Source organism: Lagenorhynchus albirostris, chromosome 7 (assembly GCF_949774975.1).
Source record: "Lagenorhynchus albirostris chromosome 7, mLagAlb1.1, whole genome shotgun sequence".
In the NCBI taxonomy this organism is placed as follows: domain Eukaryota; kingdom Metazoa; phylum Chordata; class Mammalia; order Artiodactyla; family Delphinidae; genus Lagenorhynchus; species Lagenorhynchus albirostris.
This window is the reverse complement of record NC_083101.1, coordinates 45,134,730-45,157,718: the sequence shown is the minus strand read 5'-3', so window position 1 is coordinate 45,157,718 and position 22,989 is coordinate 45,134,730. Positions and strand designations below refer to the sequence as shown.

The window sequence follows — 22,989 nt, the reverse complement described above, 5'->3', positions numbered from 1 at the left end:
AACTGTTTCCCTCTGTGAGCTTTGTTAAAGTTAAGACAAAAGAATCAAAATTACTATAATATGTATGTATCAGGCATTCGACCACTCCCTGTGCAGGGGAGAGTGAAGGAGGATTGTAGGGACATTCATACGCCATGCCTACAGCCTTGCAGTCTCAGATAACAACATTTGAAAAAATATACAACTGTTTTCCAGATTTTTCACAGCACAGAAGAGCAGGAGGTAGCTTGGTTCCACCTTCAAGGAAATGCTAATTAGTGCCATGTACACAGAGATTTACTAAAGAACATCTCATCATCATCATCATCATCATCATCATTTCATACTTGTCAAATGCCCAAAACCATCAAGGCAGTTAAGTGAAAAAAAAGGTGCAATCCCAAACTACCAATAACACTGAGGCAGCCTCCACTGAAGGTCAATGACCTGAGGAACCAAGTTAAGTGGCCAGAAAGCATTTGGGGGAGCAGGTCTGATGACTTTGTCTTCATGTGCAAAAGGTTGGGGAAAGTTAAGAGACAAAAGGCATTAGAGACAATATCAGAATTTGCACCACAAAACATCTTTCCTTTTGGTAGAGGATCATTCCCTTTCATTGACCCCCTTCTCCTCATAGGCTAGTTGCCATCTCCACTGAGCTTCAGTTTTCTCATTTGTGAACTGGGATTGAAGACACTTCCTTCCAAGGTTGTTGTTAAGAATAAAACAACATGTGAAAGCACTTGCTTCTCAAACTTTAATTTATACCAAAACACCTGAAGATCTTATGAAAATTGAGATTCTATTCAGGAAGTCTAGGGAGGGTCTTGAGAGTCTGTGTTTCTAACAGTCTCCCAGGTGATGCTAATGCTATTGGTTCATGGCCCGTGCTTTGTGTAGCAAAAGTTTAACAAATAGACGGCATCCCAAAATGTGAGCCTCATTGAACTGATTGATGTAATTCACCACATTGTGAGAAAATAATACTTATTATCTTCACCATGAAGACCAACTGCACCCAAAATTAGGTGACCCCACAAAACAGGCTACAGCGATACCAATCTATCAGCTTCCAAAGTTTATGACATCCTCAAGTCATAAAAAATAAAGTTTGACATAAGACAGAGGCTCCCAATCCTGACTGTCCATTAGAATCACATGGGGAATTTTTGAAAAATACAGACATCAGGGTCCTATACTCCGAGATTCTGACTTGATGCTAATTCTGAGCAGCATTTTTTTTTTTAAGTTCCCTAGGTGACCCTAATAGAAATTGAGACCCACTGGCCTATAGAATGCAGTTAAATACTCAACTGTCAAGAGGAATAATATAATCTTCTTAGAATTCTAAAAGTTGGAAATATTCAGGTCATATTACATATATATACCAAGGTCAAAATTTAATAAGTGATAGAGTATACATCAACTTGATCCATTTTACATGCAAAAAAAAATTTTACTGCCAAATTATAAAGGAAGTACTTGTAATACAGGTTCCTACTAAAAACCCTTGGGCACACTGGGTTGCTGAAGAAATAATATGTATTTTTAGCCAAAAACACTTCAACTCTGCTACAGTGAAAAATAACAAAGCCTTTATCTGTACCCTAAGGGTTACAACATGAACTCCATGGTCAAATATCATGGGATCTGGATTCACAGGAGCAACATGGCTCACCTTTATCTTCTCTAGCTCTCTTAGTTCACAGGGTAGCTAATACACTTTTAGATGTACCTCTTTGCATAGATGCCTACAAATGGTACCATATTTAGATTAAATTGTTCAGTAAAAGAACAGCGCATTAAAGCAGTGAATATTTACAATATGAGTCCAATAGGAGGGAAGTAAAAGTTTCAGATTTCATCATATATGAACTGCCCACTTATATAATTATATGTGTGTGTGTTTGTGTGTGTGTGTGTGTTTTACAACCCAGGGGCCAAGTATAGACACTTAGGACAACTAAGAAATTAGAATTTTGTATGCTAGCACTTCTCAGAGTGTGGGCACTAGGCCAGCAGAATTAGAATCATCTGCGAACTTGTTACATTATTTGGACCCGTCCCAAACCCACTGAATCAGAAACCGGGGTAATCAAAGGCTGGGGGTAGGGGGCAGCAATCTGTTTTAACAAGCTCTCCTGGTGACTATGATGAAAGCTCATGTTTGAAAACCACTGTCATCTGCCATGTTGATCCTCCCTTAATCATCACCATCTCTTCTTTTTACTCCACCTTTAACAGAAGAATACCACCTCCTCTACTGCCAAGTCTTCCCAAAAGCCTGCTTATGGGATAAAATGCCCATGGGAATTCAAAGGCTAGGCAGATGACTCATCCTTCTATATAATTTACACTTCAGTCCTGAATTAACAATCTGATGGCTCCATATTTAAGCCCCACTGTTTTGTCCTCTCATAGATTTGCTGTTACTGAATACCACACTTCATGCCCTCAGCTTTCATTTTATAGGCATGTAATGGAAGACAGTGCCCATGATAAGATGCAATGACTCCACTGTGATGACAACAAAGGAAACTGTGCTTCTCCTATGACATTAATTGTTTTCGTGTCAAAGCCTAAGGAGGCTGAATTTACCCATATTTCTCTTTTGTCTGGGCCACTAGAAAACTCAGAGGCAAATTTGCAAGAAAGTTCTGCCCACTGCATTGGTCTTTATACATAGTTTCCATTTTTGTGTACTAACAACTCCAGATTTAATCTTATTTTATTTCCTTATTTTCTTTTTGCCCCTATTTCCTAATCTATGCATTCTCTAAAATCTTATTGTATTTTAAATCTTATTGTATTTTATTGTATTGTATTTGGATGTAGATATTCTTGGATATAGATATAGATACAGATATAGATAAAAGGGACATCAAAATCTTTCTAGGATCTAGGCAAGATATAGAAATGTTTAAAAATTATTTTTAAGAAACCATGTACAATGTGTTAAATGCAATTTTCTAAATGATAAATTAACTTACTGTTTTTCTTCAGGTTTTATAACAGATGGATCTGTCAAATTTTCTCCAACACCTCCAAAGAAAAAGAAAATTCATTTACCAAATGGGGAATTTCATTTTCTCAGAAATTCAAGAAAATAATAACCAAATTTAAAATTCTTTCTTATACCTACCTTCTTTCCACCCTGTAGTAAACTCAACATCATGTGAATTAACTCTACTACTAACTAGACACCCACCCTGTAGTAAACTCAACATTATGTGAATTAACTCTACTAAATTGTCCAGGCAAGTTTGAAAACTTTAGTTGATGCCCTGTCGCCCGCAACCCCCTCTATCATGCTGCAATAAACCACTAGGCTACAAAAAAGTGATTTTGTGATGTGTTCACACTTCCTGATGATAGCATCCATCATTCATTTACCACTTGTACATACTAGACATTCTAATTTTATTTCTTCTAATTTTATTTTTTCTAATCCTTGGCAATCGTGAAAGAAAAGTATTAGCATCCTCACAGCCTCATTTTACCAATGAGTACACTGATGTTCAAAGAGATTAAGCAACTTGTCAGAGGTTGCACAGACCACAAGAGGTCGTAACAGGATTGAAGCTAAGCCAAAGCTTGTGTCCTTCCCCCTAGTCCGTGGTCTCCTTAGATGGAGTCCATCAGTGCTCAGAAAGGTGCAAGGTGCTGTGTGGTTCTGCAGGTACCACCTCCGCTCCATCAAAGACACATGTCAAACGCCATATATATATATATATATATATATACACACACATATACATATATATATATGTATATAGTGTTTATAAACAGAAGAATACAAACACCCCACATGCTTGATCTGGGTGCTGGTTACACACACATGTTCAGTTGTGGAAATTCTTTAAGATGTATGCTCATGCTGTGTGTAATTTCCTGAATGTATGTGATCCTTCAATAAATTTTACTTCTTAAAAAACGGCACCAATGTATAAAAGGATAACGTGTCATATAAAACTAACATTTATCAAGACAGGGATCAACACCAAAGTGAATCTGTTATAAAATGTGAATGGTGGTGAGGCTGACTTCCAAAGGCAGCATTTCACAGGTGAGCCAGTCAGACAGGTGAATGCACCATGTGGGCATAAGCCGACAATGTCTGAGATCGTCCTCTAGTCAGCACTGGTCCTCTTGCCTTGGAAGAGACCAACCTTGTGGGAAATTTATTTAAAAATTAAATAAAATGTATAACATTATTGTATATTTCTATTTGTTAAAAAAAAACCCAACACATTTTCTAACCACTACTTTAAAAAAAGAAAGATTTTTACTATGTTCTGTATGTTTTACCATATGTTAAACCTTTCACAAGAAAAGGTAATCCTTATAGTTTTTGACCATTCCCCTGAGAAACTGACTTCCTTAGGAAAATAACTTAAGTAGGGGGTTTTAAACCTTTTTTGGGTCATGACCCTTTTGGCAGTCTGATGAAACTAAGGTACCCCCTTCTCAGAAAAATGTTTTTAAATGTATAGTTTGAATACGTAAGATTACAAAGGAAAGCAATGCTACTGAAATACAGTGATCAAAATATTTTTTAAATTGTACTGCAATACACGTGCTTCTTTATTAGTATGTTAAATAACAGGATCAAGCACAAGTCTAATAACACTATAACATCCAACAAGGAATAAATACAACCAGTATTTTGACATATCTGCCAACACTGCAATGTGTTATGTTAATACCTGTAATTGCTATTGCAAACAGTCACGGGTACTGCTAATGCCACTGTGATCTGTCGTCTCCGTTATAACTGAAGGAAATGATGAATTTCAGCTATAGGTTAATGAAATAAAGGTGTAATTTTTTTTAAATAAATGTATTTATTTATTGGCTGCATTGGGTCTTCGTTGCTGTGCACAAGCTTTCTCTAGTTGCGGCGAGTGGGGGCTACTCTTTGTTGCGGTGTGCGCGCTTCTCACTGCGGTGGCTTCTCTTTGTTGCAGAGCACAGGCTCTAGGCACGCGGGCTGCAGTAGTTGTGGCACGTGGGCTCAGTAGTTGTGGCTCACGGGCTTAGTTTCTCCGCGGCATGGGGGATCTTCCCAGACCTGGACTCAAACCCGTGTCCCCTGCATTGGCAGGCGGATTCCTAACCACTGAGCCACCAGGGAAGCCCCTAGGTATAATTTTAATTTGTTTTTTCATCAAAGTACACAGATCTTCTGAATTCTACCCAGAGCCCCTTTCAGAACCCTTGGCTTAGAATCTCTTTGTACACTGATTTTGAATAGGGAAAGGAAAAATAAGTCTGAAACACAGGCTCAAGGGGCAGTATGCAAAATGTGCTTTGCTTTTTAAAGAAAAAGTCATATGAATAGGCTGGGCTCTTTATGCTTTTCTCATTACAGATATAAAAAGGAACAGCCTAACAAGACCCTAACTATACAGCAAACATGTAGCAAATAAACAGAACAACTATGTTTAACTATGTAGTAAATAAACAACAAACAGACAGCCCATGTACCACCAATAGAGAGACTAAAAGCTACAAATTCTCCACACATTTAAGCTCAGACATGACTTTATGCCTACAATTCCCAGCAGTGATGAAAGCTTTAGGCTGATGTCTGAGTAATCTGTAATTTTAAGCTGAAATATGCACAATACCTAAAGAATTGTGGAATAGGAGGTTTTATAGGGGAAAAAAAAGTCTATCAAAATCACATCAGCTCCCATTTACTTTCAGTCTTGTAGCCTGTTAAATAGGCAGAAGTCAAAGGATCTGGGTCCCACTCACAGCCCCATCACTCCCTAGTTGTGTGATCTGGACACCTTCTTTAATCTCTCTGAGTCTCAACTGTATCACCTGAAAGTGTGGATAATCACGGGCCTTATCCTATACGGTTACTGAGAGGATTACATGAACTAGCATATACAAACTGCTTAGCAAAAGGTCTGATCCAGAAGAAGCTGAAACATGTCAACTGCTATTTTTATTGTCTTTATTCTATCAAGAGCTCTTGTGAAGTAAAATTCTATTTTCTTACCACTGGTAAAATCATGTTCTGATTATCTCACTTTCCTAAAGTACTATTTCCTAATGAATAGAAACTCCTATAAGACTGAGGATAAAGAGTTTCTACAAACCTTTATATCCCTAAACCCAATCTGACAGCTCAAAGCTTAACTACTAAAAACATCTTTTGGGACCCTTGAATGGCAGAAGGGGCATTCCAATGAGTTAAAAAAAGAAAGCGGTTCAGAGAACCAATCATGCTGCACCACCACACCCACTACTACCACCCCAGCCTCTCCAGGCTACACAGGAGTCACCCAATTGGCAAACTTCAACATAGGTGCCCATCCTACCCACGTACGTAGATATTTGGAAAACATGAAAGACAATAAGACATTTTAAGATCTAAAAATTCCAGTGCTATCTCTTTACTGGCATTAACAGAGTAAATGCCCATGTACAGGCAATACATAGCACGCCCTTATGAGAAACTCAGAGACCTACATTCTGATTCCAATCACCTTGGGATGCATCAGTGAACTTCTACATCAATGGAAAGAAGTCACCTTCCTTGTAGCAGCAGATGCTGATGCTAATGCTGATTTATCCTGGAAACTGCTTTGTTGAATAAAAAATTAATATCTCCAAAAGTTATTTGAAAAAAAAATAGCTTAAAAAAAAAAACATGCCACAGACCACTGTAATTTGAAATACAATTGTTTTTCATTCCTATTGCTGGAAACTAAATATTGGATTTCACATATAATGATGACGATTCAGGCTCTCACGTGTAAGATTTTTAAATGGAAGGAGACTGGAAGACTACAGTGTAATTACATGTGATCAGAAATTAGTCAAGCCTCTCCCTAGAGTTCAGCTTCGTGGCCTGATGTGGTAGCTCCTGGGTTAATGATTGGCACTCCCTTGGAAGAAAGTAAAGAGAAGAAAAGAAGAAACTGAAATAATAAACTGCCGGAGTGCTTCTCATTCCTTCTTTCCCTCAAAGCAACAGGAAGCACAGAAAGCTGATCAGGGCTTCACTCTACAGAGGCCAAAGCTGGGATTTCCCTCAAGTATCACCAGGACCACACAGCTAAGAGGAGACTACCCACAACTGAAGATTAACTTCCATTTTAACAAGCCACACAGAGACTAATACTAACAACAATAACTAACATTCACTGTGTCAGGAACTTGCTTAATTTCAGCCCCTTAACATCCCTCTGAGTTAAGCGCCTAACATTATTTACCATTATTATTACAAATGAGGGAAGTGGGACTCAAGGTGGTTGCCCCCTGGTCATGCAGCTAATTCACGGTGGAGCCAGGAGTCAGCCCCCAGGACCCTGACGACAGGGCCTCTCCTAACTGCAGCTAATTCGTCTTTCAGTCTCCACTCCCTGCCACCCAGACAACGCACATCATCGCTCCAAAGACTAAAAATACTAATCAATTAAATGTAAAACATAACTGAACTGAAAACTATTATATTTTAAGAATACATTATATTCTCCCATTTTTCCTTTCCAACCTGTCTTGGATTAAACATATTAATGCACATAAGCCTTTAACGGAGTGACTGACACAAAATAACTATTTAGTAAATGTTAGCTAGTAGCAGTAGTAATATAACTGCTTGTAATTACTATTATAGGATTCTCGTTCTTCCATAAATTCAGGGCTAACCAATCGGCAAAACTCTCCGTAAGTATCTCAATTTCTTCATGTTCATTCTATGATGTCCACTCTTCCCTCCTTTGAAGGTCAATGTTTTCACATCGTTTATTTGGAGTGGTCTATTTCTGTAATTCACATAATTGCCCAGTAAAAAAATAAAGTTAATTCCTTTTTTTCCCCCAAGACTATTAATGCAGTGTTTGTTCTGTTTAACGTCACTTTGGATTTACTAAGAGACACAGAAATCCCCAAATATAAACATCATTAAACAAAAACACACTGAAGAGTCATCATTACTTCCTTGAAGTTTTTCTTTGTTTTTTTGTTTGTTTTTTACTTTTTAAACATCTCTACCCAAAACTCAAAGCACAGACACTCAAGTATAGATGAAAACAATCAACCTTTCCCCAGCATGAGCTACAAAAGCAGCCTTGGGCATCAGTGTGCTGGGTTTACATGGATCATACTGTACTTGCTGGTTTAAAAGCTGAATCATCTTGACTGTTTTAACTTTGTTTATATTGCTTCCTAAAATATTGTGTTTGAGGGTTAGAAATATAATTCACACCTTGTGAACAGCATAGATCTGAAAGGACAGAAGGACTTATGTGTAGTTTGAAAAGTGTATATATATATATATATATATATATACACACACACACACACACATCCTTGAGCATGTGACAGAAGTTTCAAACAAAATGGGTTTGCAGTCTTAGTGTACATTGCTCACGATGTCCCAGGATTGCCTGTTCATCTCGACTGTCTCCATCCTCCAAGCCTGGCTTTCAGCACAGAATTCCAGGTGTGGAGAGATGGGAAAGTCAGAGAGGACAAGGAAAAGGCCCTATCATTTTAAATGAACCAGAACATGGTAATGTCCTGTGGCTATGAAACTTAACGAGAAATAAAAGACAGAACAGTGAAAAGGAAAGAACATGGATGGTCAAACCAGCTTAAGTCTGCATCTTGGCTTCCGCTTAAGCTGCTGTGCAACCTTGGGCAAGTTATTTAAACGTTCTGGGCCTAAAGTCCCCATAATATCTACCTCAAGGTGCTGCTTCTGGGATTAAATGAGATAACTTCTATGAAAGTGCCTGGGCTAAATCCCTTTTTTAAAATCAAAGCCCCAGTCAGTGAGCCCAGGGACTAAACTTTGACCTTAATACATATTTCGTTCTGTCCCTGCAAGGAAAACCTGCTAGAGATACTCTGTTTCCTGCTGCAGGATTATAAGTCACATGTGAGGTGTTGAGAGTAGAAAGATGCATTGATCAAAGGCTTCCATTAAATAAGAGTGCACTAAGTTGCCTTTCACAGACTGAGTTTATACTTTTGTGAACTCTTATATCAAGGTACACAGCAAAGAGAACAAGCTAAACTATAAACTGCTAAAACACTGAGCTCAAAATCATGAGAAATGACCAGAATTTAAACTTTCCTGTGTGTATAAATGCATGCCTAAGTGTTATTGTGAACATAAGTTCAAAGAAAGGCCACAAAACTGGAAAATTGGGTATAAAACTCATTGCCCGTTTAACATTTTAGATGACCTTAAATTCTGGGCAGCTAATCATCTGCCTATATTTTTCTCTTGATCTATAGGTGAGAAACAGCATAGTAGGTGCCCATGATCATCACTGTACAATGTCTCTGAAATAAATGGTGCCACCTCCCTTCAAAGCTAGATGGAGCAACTCCATACATTACCCATCCTGGTTCTTGCATGATCTCTCGGGACACCTCTCTGGTTCCTCCCACTTAGAACAGTTCCACAAACAATAAATAAATTCAGAAAACAGATACCATCTCCTGTTTAAAAGAAAAAAAAAAAAAGGTACATACTGCCAAGGAATGTCTCCACTGAAAGGCCTTAACTATGGCTTTGAGTAAAGAAAGAGCTGGGGTCAAATGTAGGTGACAGGGGCTTCCCTGGTGGCGCACTGGTTGAGAGTCCGCCTGCCGATGCAGGGGACGCGAGTTCGTGCCCCGGTCCGGGAAGATCCCACAGGTCACAGAGCGGCTGGGCCCGTGAGCCATGGCCACTGAGCCTGCGCGTCCAGAGCCTGTGCTCCGTAACGGGAGGGGCCACAACAGTGAGAGGCCCGCGTACCGCAAAAAAAAAAAAAAAAAAAATGTAGGTGACAATGACATTGAGAAAGCAATCCCTGTTCACTGTTTCCTGAACTTTGCCTCATGCTTGTGGTATCAAATCCTCAGCTATCAATCACCTTGCAGATCTAAAACCAGCAGCTCTCCCCGAGTATACTCATAGGTCCAGTGAGAGAAAGCCAACATCAGCTCCTCCAAGGTGTTGCTGGGGGCAATTTCATCACCATTGTTGTTGTTGTACTTCCGGAACTCCCCAGTCATGTACTTCTCAATGGTCAACCACTGCTTGGCTGAATGGCAGTAGATTAAGAACACTTCCAGGAACCTATGGCGAGGGAGGGTGGGAAGAGGCCATTGATTCCCCGAAAGGCAGCAAAGGTGGGACTTATATTACTGAACAGAGAGCACCAGGGGAGATGACCTAACTCTAGCCCCAGCAGCCTCAATGCACATGCCTTTGCCTTTCTACTGAAAGAATGGAATGCAAATATTGGGAGTTTTCCCCACGTTTACCCACCTCCCTTCTTTCTGAGGAACTCTTTTATAAAGAGTACTGGATTCAACTTTTCTTGTCTTGCTCTATGAAGTTCCTTGTAAATGAGACAGTAACACTTTACTGTAAGTCCTCAGCACCAAACTATGATCTGTCTTGCTAAATGAATACAAGTGTATGGAAACACTCAAGTGAAAGTAACAAGAGTTCACTCCTTTAAGGTTCCTAATTTCTGTAAGATAACAGAAGAAACTATGCTTAAAATAGAAGTGTTTTTCTACCATAATGTTTCTGGACATTAGTAACTACACCCGGGATCTGCCTGCTTTCGTAATTGAGAGGTTAGTCACGGCCTCTGCTTGATCTTCTCTTTTCTACTCACATAAATTCAGCAATTTAAGCCAAAACATACCTAGGATGCCTAATTCTCTTTTTACTGTCTCCGAGAACTATGTAAGGAAGAAACCAAAGTTAAGGTCATGGGGAACTTCCCCGTGGGTCTGGTATTTCTCGTGACTAACGGGTGAGAAGAAATTGACAGAAATTCCTACATAAGATGAAGGGCCAGGGTGCCAATATTTCCTCACCTTGGAGTGTAGGGAATGGTTTGTGGTTTCACTTGGTTGAAGGTATAGATCAGTTTTTGAGCAGCTCTTTGTTGTTGAATTTCCTGCAAAATAGGGAACATTGATAAAAATATTGGTTTGCTATCAGATGCCTACTAATTAATGATCACAGAATTACTAGGGGCCTCCCAAGTGTGATTTTCAGCCTTATTCAGCTTCCACCACTACCCACTCCAAAAGCTAAAGCCAAAAATAACAATATACCACCACTTCCAAAAAGGAATAGGCTACCCTTTGGGTTGAAGATAATGGCCTTCATCTAAAACAACAGTACTGATGAACCTAGTGGCAGGGCAGGAATAAAGAGGCAGATGTAGAGAACGGACCTACGGACAAAGTGAGGGAAGGGGAAGCTGGGACGAAGTCAGAGAGTGGCATGGACATATAGACACTACCAAATATAAAATAGATAGCTAGTGGGAAGCAGCCACATAGCACAGGGAGATCAGCTCGATGTTTTGTGATGACCTAGAGGGGTGGGATAGGGAGGGTGGGAGGGAGGCTCAAGAGGGAGGAGATAGGGGGATATATGTATATGTACAGCTGATTCACTTTGTTGTACAGCAGAAACTAACACAACATTGTAAAGCAATTATACTCCAATAAAGATATTAAAAAAATTAAAAAGGCATACTCAGAGAATTGTCCTCTTTCCCCTATTTTTTCCGTCTTAATCTCCTCTTCCCTCCTGCCTTCCACCTCCACACCCCTTTAGGCAATCTATTTCACTGCTTTCTGGTTTAACCTTCCTATGTTTCCTTTTGCGAGAGTAAGTAGACACATGTACGTATGTTTTATTTTTTCCCTTTCTTTCTAAGTAGGTGTCTAGCTCCAGAAAAAAAAAAAGAGTTTATTGGGATTTTTTAAAATTGAAGTATAGTTGATTTACAACATTGTGTTAGTTTCAGGTATATAGCAAAGAGATTTAATTATACACATATATTCTTTTTAATATTCTTTTCCTTTATGGCTTATTATAGGATATTGAATATAATTCCCTGTGCTATACAGTAGGACTTTGTTTATCTATTTTATATATAGTAGTGTGTATCTCCTAATCTTTATTGGGATAATATTAAATTTATAAATTAACTTTAAGAGAACTTATATTTTGATGATGTTGGAACATCCTAATCAAGATTAAGGATTGTCTTTCTCTTTGTACAAATTTAGTTTTATATCTTTCAGGAGTGATTTTTCCTCATATAGATTTTAAATATTTCACATTCCACTTATTTCTAAGCATTTTCAATTTCTTGCTATTGTCAACAGGGTTTTCTTCTCCAAAATATCTTTTACTAGTTATTATTTGCTTATATGAAAGTTATTAATTTTGGTGTGTTAATTTTATTAACCTTGCCACCTTCCTGATTTCTTTTATTGCTTGAGTTGTTTTTATCACTAGTTCTTCAGGTTTTCTAGCATTACTATCATATCATCTGCAAACAGAGTTAGTTTTCATTCTTTTTCTGTTCCAGTTTTTATACTTTTGTTTTCTCTTGTCTAATTGAGTTGGTTAATACCTCCCGTAATGTGTTGAATAGTGGTGGAGATGGTGGGCATTCTCGCTTTGTTCTGACCTTGATGGGTGTGCCTCTGTTTTCACATTAGGTAAAATGTTGGCTTTATAGATGAATGTGTGTGAATATATACATACATATGTATATAAACATGTACATATATATGTGTGTATATACATCAATATGTGTGTATGTCTACCCTAATCATATCAATGGTATTTGACATTTCCTAATCAATGATCTGTGATATATGAATATTATACATAAAGGAAGTATTCACCCAAAAAAAAAAAAGATAATGGCCTTTGACCAGGATAGAGCCAGTTCCCCTTTCTTCGACCACCTGTCCATCTGGGCTCTGGGTCTCTGACTTACCCTGAGGCAAAGATGAAGCACAGTACTCTCCTGGAAGATTTTGCGCCATGCCTGCACAACCTCAGGAAGAAAGGACTTCACAATGAAAACGTGCCCCGGCTTGAGGACGTCATCCTCAGACCAGGTACTAATGACTTTCATGGCTTTGCGGAGGCCACCATCCATCTCCTCTTGGGACAACACCTGGATCATTGCAGATCTCCCTCGCTGGGACCAAGAAGACATGCTTTTATCCAGATTCAAAGGGGAACTCTCCTCCAGCCTGTAGACAGTTACTTCTTCTCCTGTGGCAAACAGAAGTGCAGGGGAGGGGTTCAATGAGATCCATGTCTGTGACATGAACGGCGTCCTAAATATCAACTCAGAATCAGTTCAGTTTCTCAAAGGATCAGTGGGGAATGGGAATTTCACCTGTTCAGAGGCAAGTACAGACATCTGGCCATGTTATAGTCCAGTAAAGAGGGAGGGGGAGAATGAACAAAGCATCAGATGTCACATAAATATTAAGTTGTTCTTATTATAAATTATAACTAGACAAAAATAAAATCAGAGTAGCAAGGCTATGCTTCTCTTGTTAAAGGAAAGTACTTTTTTTTAAACATCTTCATTAGAGTGTAATTGCTTTACAATGGTGTGTCAGTTTCTGCTTTATAACAAAGTGAATCAGTTATACATATACATATATCCCCATATCTCTTCCCTCTTGCGTCTCCCTCCCTCCCAACCTCCCTATCCCACCCCTCTAGGTTGTCACAAAGCACCAAGCTGATCTCCCTGTGCTATGCGTCTGCTTCCCACTAGCTATCTATTTTACATTTGGTAGTGTATATATGTCCATGCCACTCGCTCACTTTGTCCCAGCTTACCCTTCCCCCTCCCCGTATCCTCAAGTCCATTCTCTGGTAGGTCTGCATCTTTATTCCTGTCTTGCCCCTAGGTTCTTCTGACCATTTTCTTTTTTTTTTTCTTCTTTTTTTTTTTTGTTTACATTCCATATATATGTGTTAGCATACTTTTAAAGAGATAGTTTAACCCTGTCATCCCCCTTAGGAGCTTAAATTTAGACTTTTTTCCTAATTGCCCCTTCCCTGACATTGTAATACCAAAGATATACTGTTTATGTTTATGAACTCTGTGTGTGTGTGTATGTGCTTTACACATAAAAATAAAAAGACGTTTTTGCTCTCTTGGGGGTGATATTACCCCACTGAGAATGCATGTTTTAACCCAGTTAAAGTTAGAACCAAAGTCACACCCCAGAGCCTTTCCCTCCTTCCTTTGTGCCTTTGGACAAGTTACTTAAAGCTTCACTTTCCTCATCAGTAAAATGGAAGTGAAAATAACATTCTCTTCATTGGGTTGTTGTAAAGATTAGATATGTTAACCTGGCTAATGTGAAGTAGACCCTCGGAGACAAACCCAATCCCACTTCAAAGATTTTACACACAAATGTTCTTTAACTGCTCTACAGTTTCCACTTTTAGGCTGTTGAACAGGGAGCCATTCTTATTCAACCTAGACTCCACCTAATATATTGTACAATGCTTCCTAACAGAAGTGACATATTCTATACAACTTCTGTCCAGCCCGTATTTAATTTTCTCCTTACACCTCAGCTTCAAATGGCTTTTCTTATAAACACTGTACTGGTTTACCAAGGAAAGAATCTATTCGCTCACTCTTGCATTTAATTGCTTACCAAAGAATACGTCTAGGTAATGCTTAGTAACATGTTTTGAAATATGTATTCCTGGTGCCCAGATAAATGCCACTTTAGAGTTCTAATTACCTAGAGGATCTGAAACAGAGCTACCGAGTTGTAAAACCAGCTATGGAGACAAGTGGAAGGAGAAGGCATTTGCATCGACGATCAGAAGCCACCTCATCTGTCCCCATGTGAAGGGTTTGAGGAGAAGCAAGATCTGGGACAGTGTGGCGACCCTTGTTACTTTGTCAACTGGCAGGACAGAGAAACGCAATAGCCTTGGCTATTGCGAGCTTGTTTTTCCTTACTATTCCAGCCTTTAAAAATTACATTTGCTCTCTGAGTTAAGAGCAATTAGTTTACATGAAACAAAACAAACAAAACAAACAAATAAAAAGCGATATACAAAGCATTTCTTTTTAGATGTCTATTAGCTTCTACTGTATTCACGTTTAATGCTTTCTTCTGTATTTATTACGCATGGTTGGTTGGTTCTTTTCTTTTCTACTTACTTCCAGCCTTAAATCAGTGAATGCCAGGTGCAATATTATTGCTTTTTCCCCAACTGTTGCTCATTATAGGTCCCATCCCCATAGTATATCAGATTTTGACTCTAGATACCAGCCAGGCAGTTAACAAGACTTTCCATTTTAGGAAATTAATATAACTAAACTGCAACCATGGGCAAAAGAAAATTTGCAGCTAAAATGCAAAATGGTTTCTCCTATGATTCACTCAGATGTTATGCCTTTGCCCTGGCACAACCTCAAGAAGGTAGAAATGGCACTCACCAAACAGTTGGATTGGTGTAAATGGTATGGTCTGAGAAAGCCTCATTAAATTGTTCCTTTCAATGGCTGCAAACAAAAGCAGATTTACTAGTTTAAGTATGCATCAGTGGGCTGAATTTACAGAAAGCCTTCCCCACATCAATATACTCATATTATGCTAAAATATTTTATTTCAAAGACCCTTTATTTTTAGTTTTATCAAAAATATTCTCTACAGGGACTTCCCTGGAAGTCCAGTGGTTAAGACTTCGCCTTCCAATGCAGGGAGTGCAGGTTCAATCCCTGGTCTCGAACTAAGATCCCACATGCCTCAGGGCCAAAAAACCAAAACAGAAAACAGAAGCAATATTGTAACAAATTCAATAAAGACTTTAAAAATAGTCCACATTAAAAAAAAAAAAAAATCTTGGGGCTTCCCTGGTGGCGCAGTGGTTGAGAATCTGCCTGCAAATGCAGGGGACATGGGTTCGAGCCCTGGTCTGGGAAGATCCCACATGCTGCGGAGCAACTAGGCCCATGAGCCACAACTACTGATCCTGCACGTCTGGAGCCTGTGCTCCGCAACAGGAGAGGCCACGACAGTGAGAGACCCGCGCGCCACAACTAGAGAAAGTCCTCACACAGAAACGAAGACCCAACACAACCAAAAAATAAATAAATTTTAAAAAATATATTATCTATAATACAGTATTTAAAATAAACTATGCCTTAAACAGGAAGGATATCCCAGTCTTAGGAATAGATTATATGAAATTATATAATATGTTCTGAGGTAGCGCTATTACCTCCACTCTCCTGAATACCAAATACCCTACTAATCCATTCAGATGTGGAACTTGCTTTTAAAGAGCATTTTAATCTGTGGTCTTTCTGGTTTTTCTTTTCCAGATCAAATCTAACGCACAGCGGACTGTGGGGACATCTACTGTTGATTTTGCAGAGTTCATCTTCTTTTCCCAGAGAGAGCTGAAGACCAGTTTTAATTAGAAGCAAGTGATCTGCATTTTCCTGTTAAGAGCTGTATCTTAACAAATCAGAGTCGATGTGAGTTACAGTGTTCCTCACCAGATGCTTTCTTCAGCTGACAGCTGGAGTCAAAATAACGGATTACTGCTGAGCTGAAAGACCCAGTTACAAGAGCCTGGAATGTGGAGTCTGAAATCCACAGAAACACTATTCACTACAGAGGAGAATTCAGGATAAGGTAGCCTATTACTGGACCCTGAGCACATGACCTTGATATAATAATAACGAAAATTATCACACCAATACACTTGTACTCTTGTACCGAGCTTCAGATTATATAAAAAGCTTGCCCATGTGTTATCTAATCCAATACTGAGAGCAACGATGTCCAAAAGACCACCCAATGGCACGAGTCCAGTTGGTTGTTATACTGCTTTGCATTTCAAAGTGTTTCCCTCTTTATTCTCAACTAGCCCTTTGGCAGATTTTTCCTCAGGAAGGGCAAGTACAATTATTCCCACTTTGAAAGAAAGACAACTGAATCACTGTGAAGTGATGTTGCTTACGAGAGTCAAGACCCTTGACATCTTGTTTAATAACATCCCTTAAGGTGTCTTTGTTGAATTTACCCTGTGGGGTTGGCATTCATTCAGTGGTTACCCTCACTGAGGGCCCAGTGAGGGTGCAAAACCCTTCCTCAGAGGACTAGTCTCAGGACTGTCTCCTCCCTAGCCCAAAATACAAAGATCTCTGGCTTTTGACCTCGTAAGGAATTTTCAGATCTCAAGGTCGTCTTTCCTCCTTACAATTTGGAACTTACCAATACACACATTTTTTTTTAAATCCAAATTCTCTTAAATCCTAAAAACTTGTTTTCCCAAGTTAAGAAATCTGAATGTTCTCTCATCAGAGTAAACAACAACTTTTCAAGTTGGAGCCATATCAACACCACAAATTCACCAGTGTTTCTGTTTCCAAATGCAGAATCACAGACATTTAGCTCCATTGACATGTCTATGTACACAGGCATCCTACCTGAATAATGATGGTGAGACTCTTGAGGGCTTTTTAAGGAGGTTGAGATTCCTGAAATTACAGAGAAGATTGGCATCTTAATTACTTGGCTGGAGGTAAATACATGTTTATGAATATATTGCCTGCAAAGTTATTATTGAACGGGTTAATCACAATGGCTTCTCGGTTTTCGAAAAAGATTGCCTAATATGCTTTAACCACATTATTGTGCATGGTATCCTGACAGCTTCCAATCATCAATGCAATGTCTCCAAACATATTTATATAGGGAATTGAAGAAAGACAGGTAATATTAGCCTCAACGATGTAGCTGCAGAAGGCACTCGGCTGCCCATCACATTGCACGACATCCCAGAAGCACAATTCTCTGAGCTCCCTACCAAGATGCAGTACCCACATAAAGACATTATTAATACCAAGTTATTAGCACACTACTTCACTGACTTAAAATGACAACAAGATGATGAAAACACATTAAGAGGAATATAAGAGAAACAAAGAAGGAGGCAGAGAATGTGAGAGCAAGGGATTTGTTTGGTTACAGACGGACTGTGTGTTGGGAACACCTCTTGCAAGTTTAACTGGTTCTCTTCTACCTGCTCAAGTCCTAAATTACAAGTCGCAAGAGAAATCCTTTGCAACAGTTTTGCCATTTCATAAAATCAAAATTAAAGTCGAGAACTTTAGTCTCATGGTGGGAACTACTTTATACCTTGTAGAGGAAGCGGCATAAGGAGCCCAATTTCACAGATGTCTCTGGCTTCTTGTTGCTGGATAAGGAAGGGAAGAAACTCCCTCCCTTTGGGGGTGCTGGGTAAAAGGTAAGATCATCAAAAAAGACTGTGCCTTTCTAAGTTCGATTCAATAACTAAAAAAAAAAAAAAGTATTTAGTTCCCACTAAGGGTCGTGCTAGGCATGAGCGATGTGAATAAGATGTGGCTCTCCCACCTTAGTGAAAAACAAATATGAAATACATGTAAACTATAATCACAATACAGTTTGCTAAGTAATATAATAGAGGTGTACATAGAGGCTTAGGGAATCTTCATAGACAAACAATGTGAAATAGAGTATGGGCATCTGAGTCTGACAAAACTGAGTTTCAATCCTGGCTTCACCACTTAAGGAGCTGTGAGATCTTGTTCACATTCATTCAGCATATATTTACTGACCTACTACGTGCCAGGTATTAGTCTATCCTCGACAGAAAGAGCAGTAATGAAAACAGATAAAGCCTACATTGTAGGAAAGGGAAATAGGAAATAAATAAGTAAATATATAGTATTATAGTATATTACATACATATTGAGAGAGGAATCGTGGGAGACAGGGAGATTACTCTTCTATATTATATAGGTTGGTTAGGAAAGACCTCCCTGATAGGGTGAAATGTGAGCAAAGACCCGAAGGAAGAGAGGGGGTGAGTCATAAGGATAAATGAAGAGTATTCCAGGCAGAAGTAATGGCAAGTGCAAACATCCTGAGGCAGGACCATACTTGCTGTGTTAAGGAGGAGAGAGTGGCCAGAGTTGAAGGAGGGGGAGCAGATCAACAGGGCCTCGTAGACGGTGTTTGGACTTTGCTTTTACAGAGTGAGCTGGAACACCATTTGAACAGAAGAGTGACTCAATATGACTTTGAGTTTAAAAGTGTTATTCCAGGTGCTCTCTGGAAATAGAGCAACAGTTTGGAGGCCATCCTGTAATCCAGGGAAGAGGTGAAAAGTGATATGTGGGGGTAGCAAAGTGATCAGCTTTTCAATATATTTTGAAAGACTTATTGATGGGTTGGCTGTGGGAATGTGAGAAAATGGGAGTCAAGTAGGATTGCAAGACTTTGGCCTCAGCAACGGGAAGGATAAAGTTGTCATTTCCTGAGATGGCAGAGAAGGGAGGTGGAACATTTTGTTCCACATTTGAAAATGCCTTCTGGACACCACGTGGAGAGGGTAATAGGTAGGTGGTCACATTCTTCATGGAAGAAATATTGCATAAAAGGGCTCATTCATGAGCCTGGAAATTTGGACTGGGGCCAGACTCTCAAGAGCATTGAGAAAGAGTAAGGGATTTGCAGCCCATCCTATAGGTAATGGGAAGGCACTGAAGGTTTCACATAAGTGATGAAGGTGCCCAGTCTGTATCGAGGGGTCAGGAAGATGGAAAGGTACAGTTTGTGATGAAATTTGAAAGTAGCTAATGAGAGTGGCTTCACCAGGGAGGTGTCTCACCAAAGTAGGCTTGGTCCCACTTAGCCACTTGGGGCATGGAGTCCCACTGAAGACATATAGGAAAGGAGATCCACATATAATCTTATGAATGGTTCTTAAATAGCAATGTGTTAAACGATGACAGTAAGAGTTGTTGAACAGTCTAAATGAGCTCAGTGGCTATACCCTCACTCACAGAGAAAACTAGAAAATCACAGTCAAAAACAGGTAACAGGTAAGATCAGGTAAGATCTCGATTTATCTGGAGAAAGACATTCAACCTTCTACTTTTCTACCGAACTTGCTACTTTGTATAGTAAACAAAAATCAGGATTTCAGGAACTATAAAAGTCTGAGACAGCAGGAGAGTAAACCCCACCACTGATAAGATGAAAAAATAAAAATATAAAAACTTACTGTTGGGCTTTCCTGGTGGTGCAGTGGTTAAGAATCCACCTGCCAATGCAGGGGACATGGGTTCGAGCCCTGGTCCGGGAGGATCCCACATGCCGCAGAGCAGCCAGGTCCGTGCGCCACAACTACTGAGCCTGCTCTCTAGAGCCCGTGAGCCACAGCTCCTGAGCCCACGCGCCTAGAGCCTGTGCTCCGCAACAAGAGAAGCCACCGCAATGAGAAGCCCATGCACTGCCATGAATAGTAGCCCCTGCTCGCCGCAACTAGAGAAAGCCCGAGCGCAGCAACGAAGACTCAACGTAGCCAAAAATAAATAAAAAAAAAAAACAAAAAACTTACTGTTAACTCCATTTGAACTTCTCAACCTGTTTGAAAAATTAAAGTTGTTTAGATAATGCTTCAAAATTTTCAATGATCAAAGAAATGAAAAGTGTGTGAAACAGTAATAATACAATCTATAAGTATATATGTATATACATGTGTATATATTACTTTGAAGGAAGAGTATCAGTTACATTTGACCCCTACCTTTAGAGAAACAGTTTACAACCCTACAATTGTTTTCATAGAAGAATGAGCACCAGATATATATGTAATTAATTTACTGAGTAGGCCCTAAGCTAACTGAAAAGCAGTTGTTGGTTTTTGTTTTTAATTAGTTATGTGATCACACAACATATATAAGATTTAACTGTGTTTGTGTTGTTCTGGATCAATTAAGCTAAAGGCTTCCTGAACTATGCAAAGCAGATGCCTACAGAAGAGTCTGTGAATATCTCTGGACAAGCCAACAAATCAGTTTCATTAGCCCACATGGCCCCTAAATGTTCACAGGCTGAAATTAGCTCTCTTTAAATTGTTACATGCCCTGCTCAAGTGCACAAGTGGCATGGGCAAGTCGGAATAAATACATTCGAAGAATATGTCCAGTATTTAAGGTCCTTGGGGAAGCAAGTACAATTACAGTTATTGTTTAATTTCATGCTGCAATAACCCACTACTCTGCATGAGCACAAACTACAGAACTTTTGGGAGAAGAAACTCATGTGCATGTTAAGGCTAGAGGCAGGCTTGCACAGAGAGACCTTGAGAGCTCCAGAGAAAAGGCCATCTCAAACAGAGCTGACTGCAAACTGACCGCCATATTCCACCTGCCTGGCATCAACGGGCCCTTTGTAGAGTACAGATGCTTTTGAATTCTGCTCCTATAACTCTAAGAATGGTTAATTTGATGACGTAACTGGAAAAGTCCATAAAACACTACAAACAGAATAATCTTTGCTTGGTTGGCTTTCAAATTTTCTCTGAATAAATAAAAGTCTAGGAGGAACCTCAAGTCTATAAAAAGGTGAGTTCTCTATCTCCTCTCTCTAGCCCTGTCTTCCTTTCTCTCTGTCTCAATCCTTCTCAACTTGTTACTGCTTTGACAAACACTTAGAATGTTAAGGAGAAACCAAAAAGATCCATCTTATAAACTAAAAGGAAAATTTTGAAAAAAAAAACTAAAAAAATTATTTAGTCTTCATTCTAAGTCTTTTTATTTTCAGTCAAGACAAATTTATTCCTACTTTTTAATGCAAATTTCACTCTTATCTATCAGAAAATATATGATACTCATTATTTCATGTGTGGTTTTCCGACACTAAAAAGACAAATGGCTAGGGACTTCCCTGGTGGTCCAGTGGTTAAGAATCCCCCTGCCAATGCAGGGGACACAGGTTCGAGCCCAGGTCTGGGAAGATCTCACAGGCCACGGAGCAACTAAGCCAGTGCACCACAACTACTGAAGCCCGTGCGTCTAGAGCCCGTGCTCCGCAACAAGAGAAGCCACCGCAATGAGAAGCCCATACACCACAACGAAGAGTAGCCCCTGCTCGCTGCGACTAGAGAAAGCCCGCATGCAGCAACGAAGACCCAAACCAGCCAAAAATAAAATTAAATTAAAAAAAAAGACAAACGGTTAATTTGCTACAGTAGTACATGTATCATTATATTCTTAAAAGGCACTAAGGTGAGATCTTGTTGCCAGAAACAGGAAAACTAGGAGAATAAATAATTTTCATTCTTGCTAACACAAGAAAAATACTGTCATTGGACACACACTTTTTTTTTCTCCTTTTCTGACCCAATTAAACCTTTCTTCCCAATCCAGTTAAAAAAAATAAAAGCCAAAGATGCTTAAAGGCAGACACTTAGAAATACTCACTGAGAGTTCCTATTGACCTTGGTGCTCCTTGAATTCCACAAAGAGTTTTTGCTTAGATCCTGGGCAGAAGGGAAAGGTCATTACATGTTCACCAAACTCTCTCCCACCCCAAGCTTCCAGTAATACATTTGCAGAACACACTCCTTGGAGGGTATAGTTCTTTTTTTTCCTTTCCTCTAGGCTCAATATTTCTCTTACTAAACATGCAAGACTCAAGCTAGAAAGATGCATAATGTTAGCACAATATATGAGTAACTCAGTGTGATGACTGACCTTAACAGAAAGGATTACTTTTATGGGAACATCAAAGAGAAAATGTAATACATAACGGTTTTTATAAAAATGAGAGTGAACATATAACATCAGTTAATGACATGAAAGAAGAAAAGAAGGTCAAAGTTGACAGGAAACATTGACCATTACATTATTATAGCCTATCATCAGATTATTGTTTCAGTTGATGATTATTTAGAATGTTACCTTGAATATATCTCATTCTATTTCTATACTCCAAGCATTACTCTAGGCATTTTCATTGGTGTTATTTTTGTTATCCACTATCAGTCTCGTAAGGATGGCATTAACCCCATTTTTGAGATACAGGTAATGAAACTCACAGGTTAATTGATGTATACAGCTTTGAAACCTAGGAAGTGACAGAGCCAGGATTTGACAGGGCAGACAGGTCCCTGCCTCCAATTACCTTCAAGTAGTCTTACATTTTACTTTCACAGATTGCATTCCTACAAGAACATCTGAGGTTGTTAGTATACATTCATATAGTTCCCAAGGTCATAGAGGTAATATTCAAACCAAGACCAAGATTAGATTTGGGGGGTAGTCTAACTAGATCACGCTTCCCTCATGGTGGATGGCAATAAAACAGGCACATATTTGCAAATGG

At 39.2% G+C, this 22,989-nt stretch overlaps 1 protein-coding gene across 2 annotated transcripts in view; it reads right to left on the bottom strand.

Annotated features, from left to right (window-relative positions):
• TRPM6 (transient receptor potential cation channel subfamily M member 6) overlaps positions 1-22,989 on the bottom strand; it is a 138,840-nt gene that overhangs the window by 5,268 nt on the left and 110,583 nt on the right. For both annotated transcript variants that reach the window (XM_060154969.1, XM_060154970.1), the window contains exons 30-38: positions 22,086-22,144; positions 20,219-20,244; positions 17,259-17,309; positions 15,258-15,323; positions 14,588-14,590; positions 12,762-13,045; positions 10,828-10,910; positions 9,867-10,072; positions 2,970-3,021 (exon numbers count right to left, since the gene is read on the bottom strand). In XM_060154969.1, the coding sequence (XP_060010952.1) occupies positions 2,970-3,021; positions 9,867-10,072; positions 10,828-10,910; positions 12,762-13,045; positions 14,588-14,590; positions 15,258-15,323; positions 17,259-17,309; positions 20,219-20,244; positions 22,086-22,144 (830 nt within the window). The remainder of the gene's footprint in view (positions 1-2,969; positions 3,022-9,866; positions 10,073-10,827; positions 10,911-12,761; positions 13,046-14,587; positions 14,591-15,257; positions 15,324-17,258; positions 17,310-20,218; positions 20,245-22,085; positions 22,145-22,989) is intronic.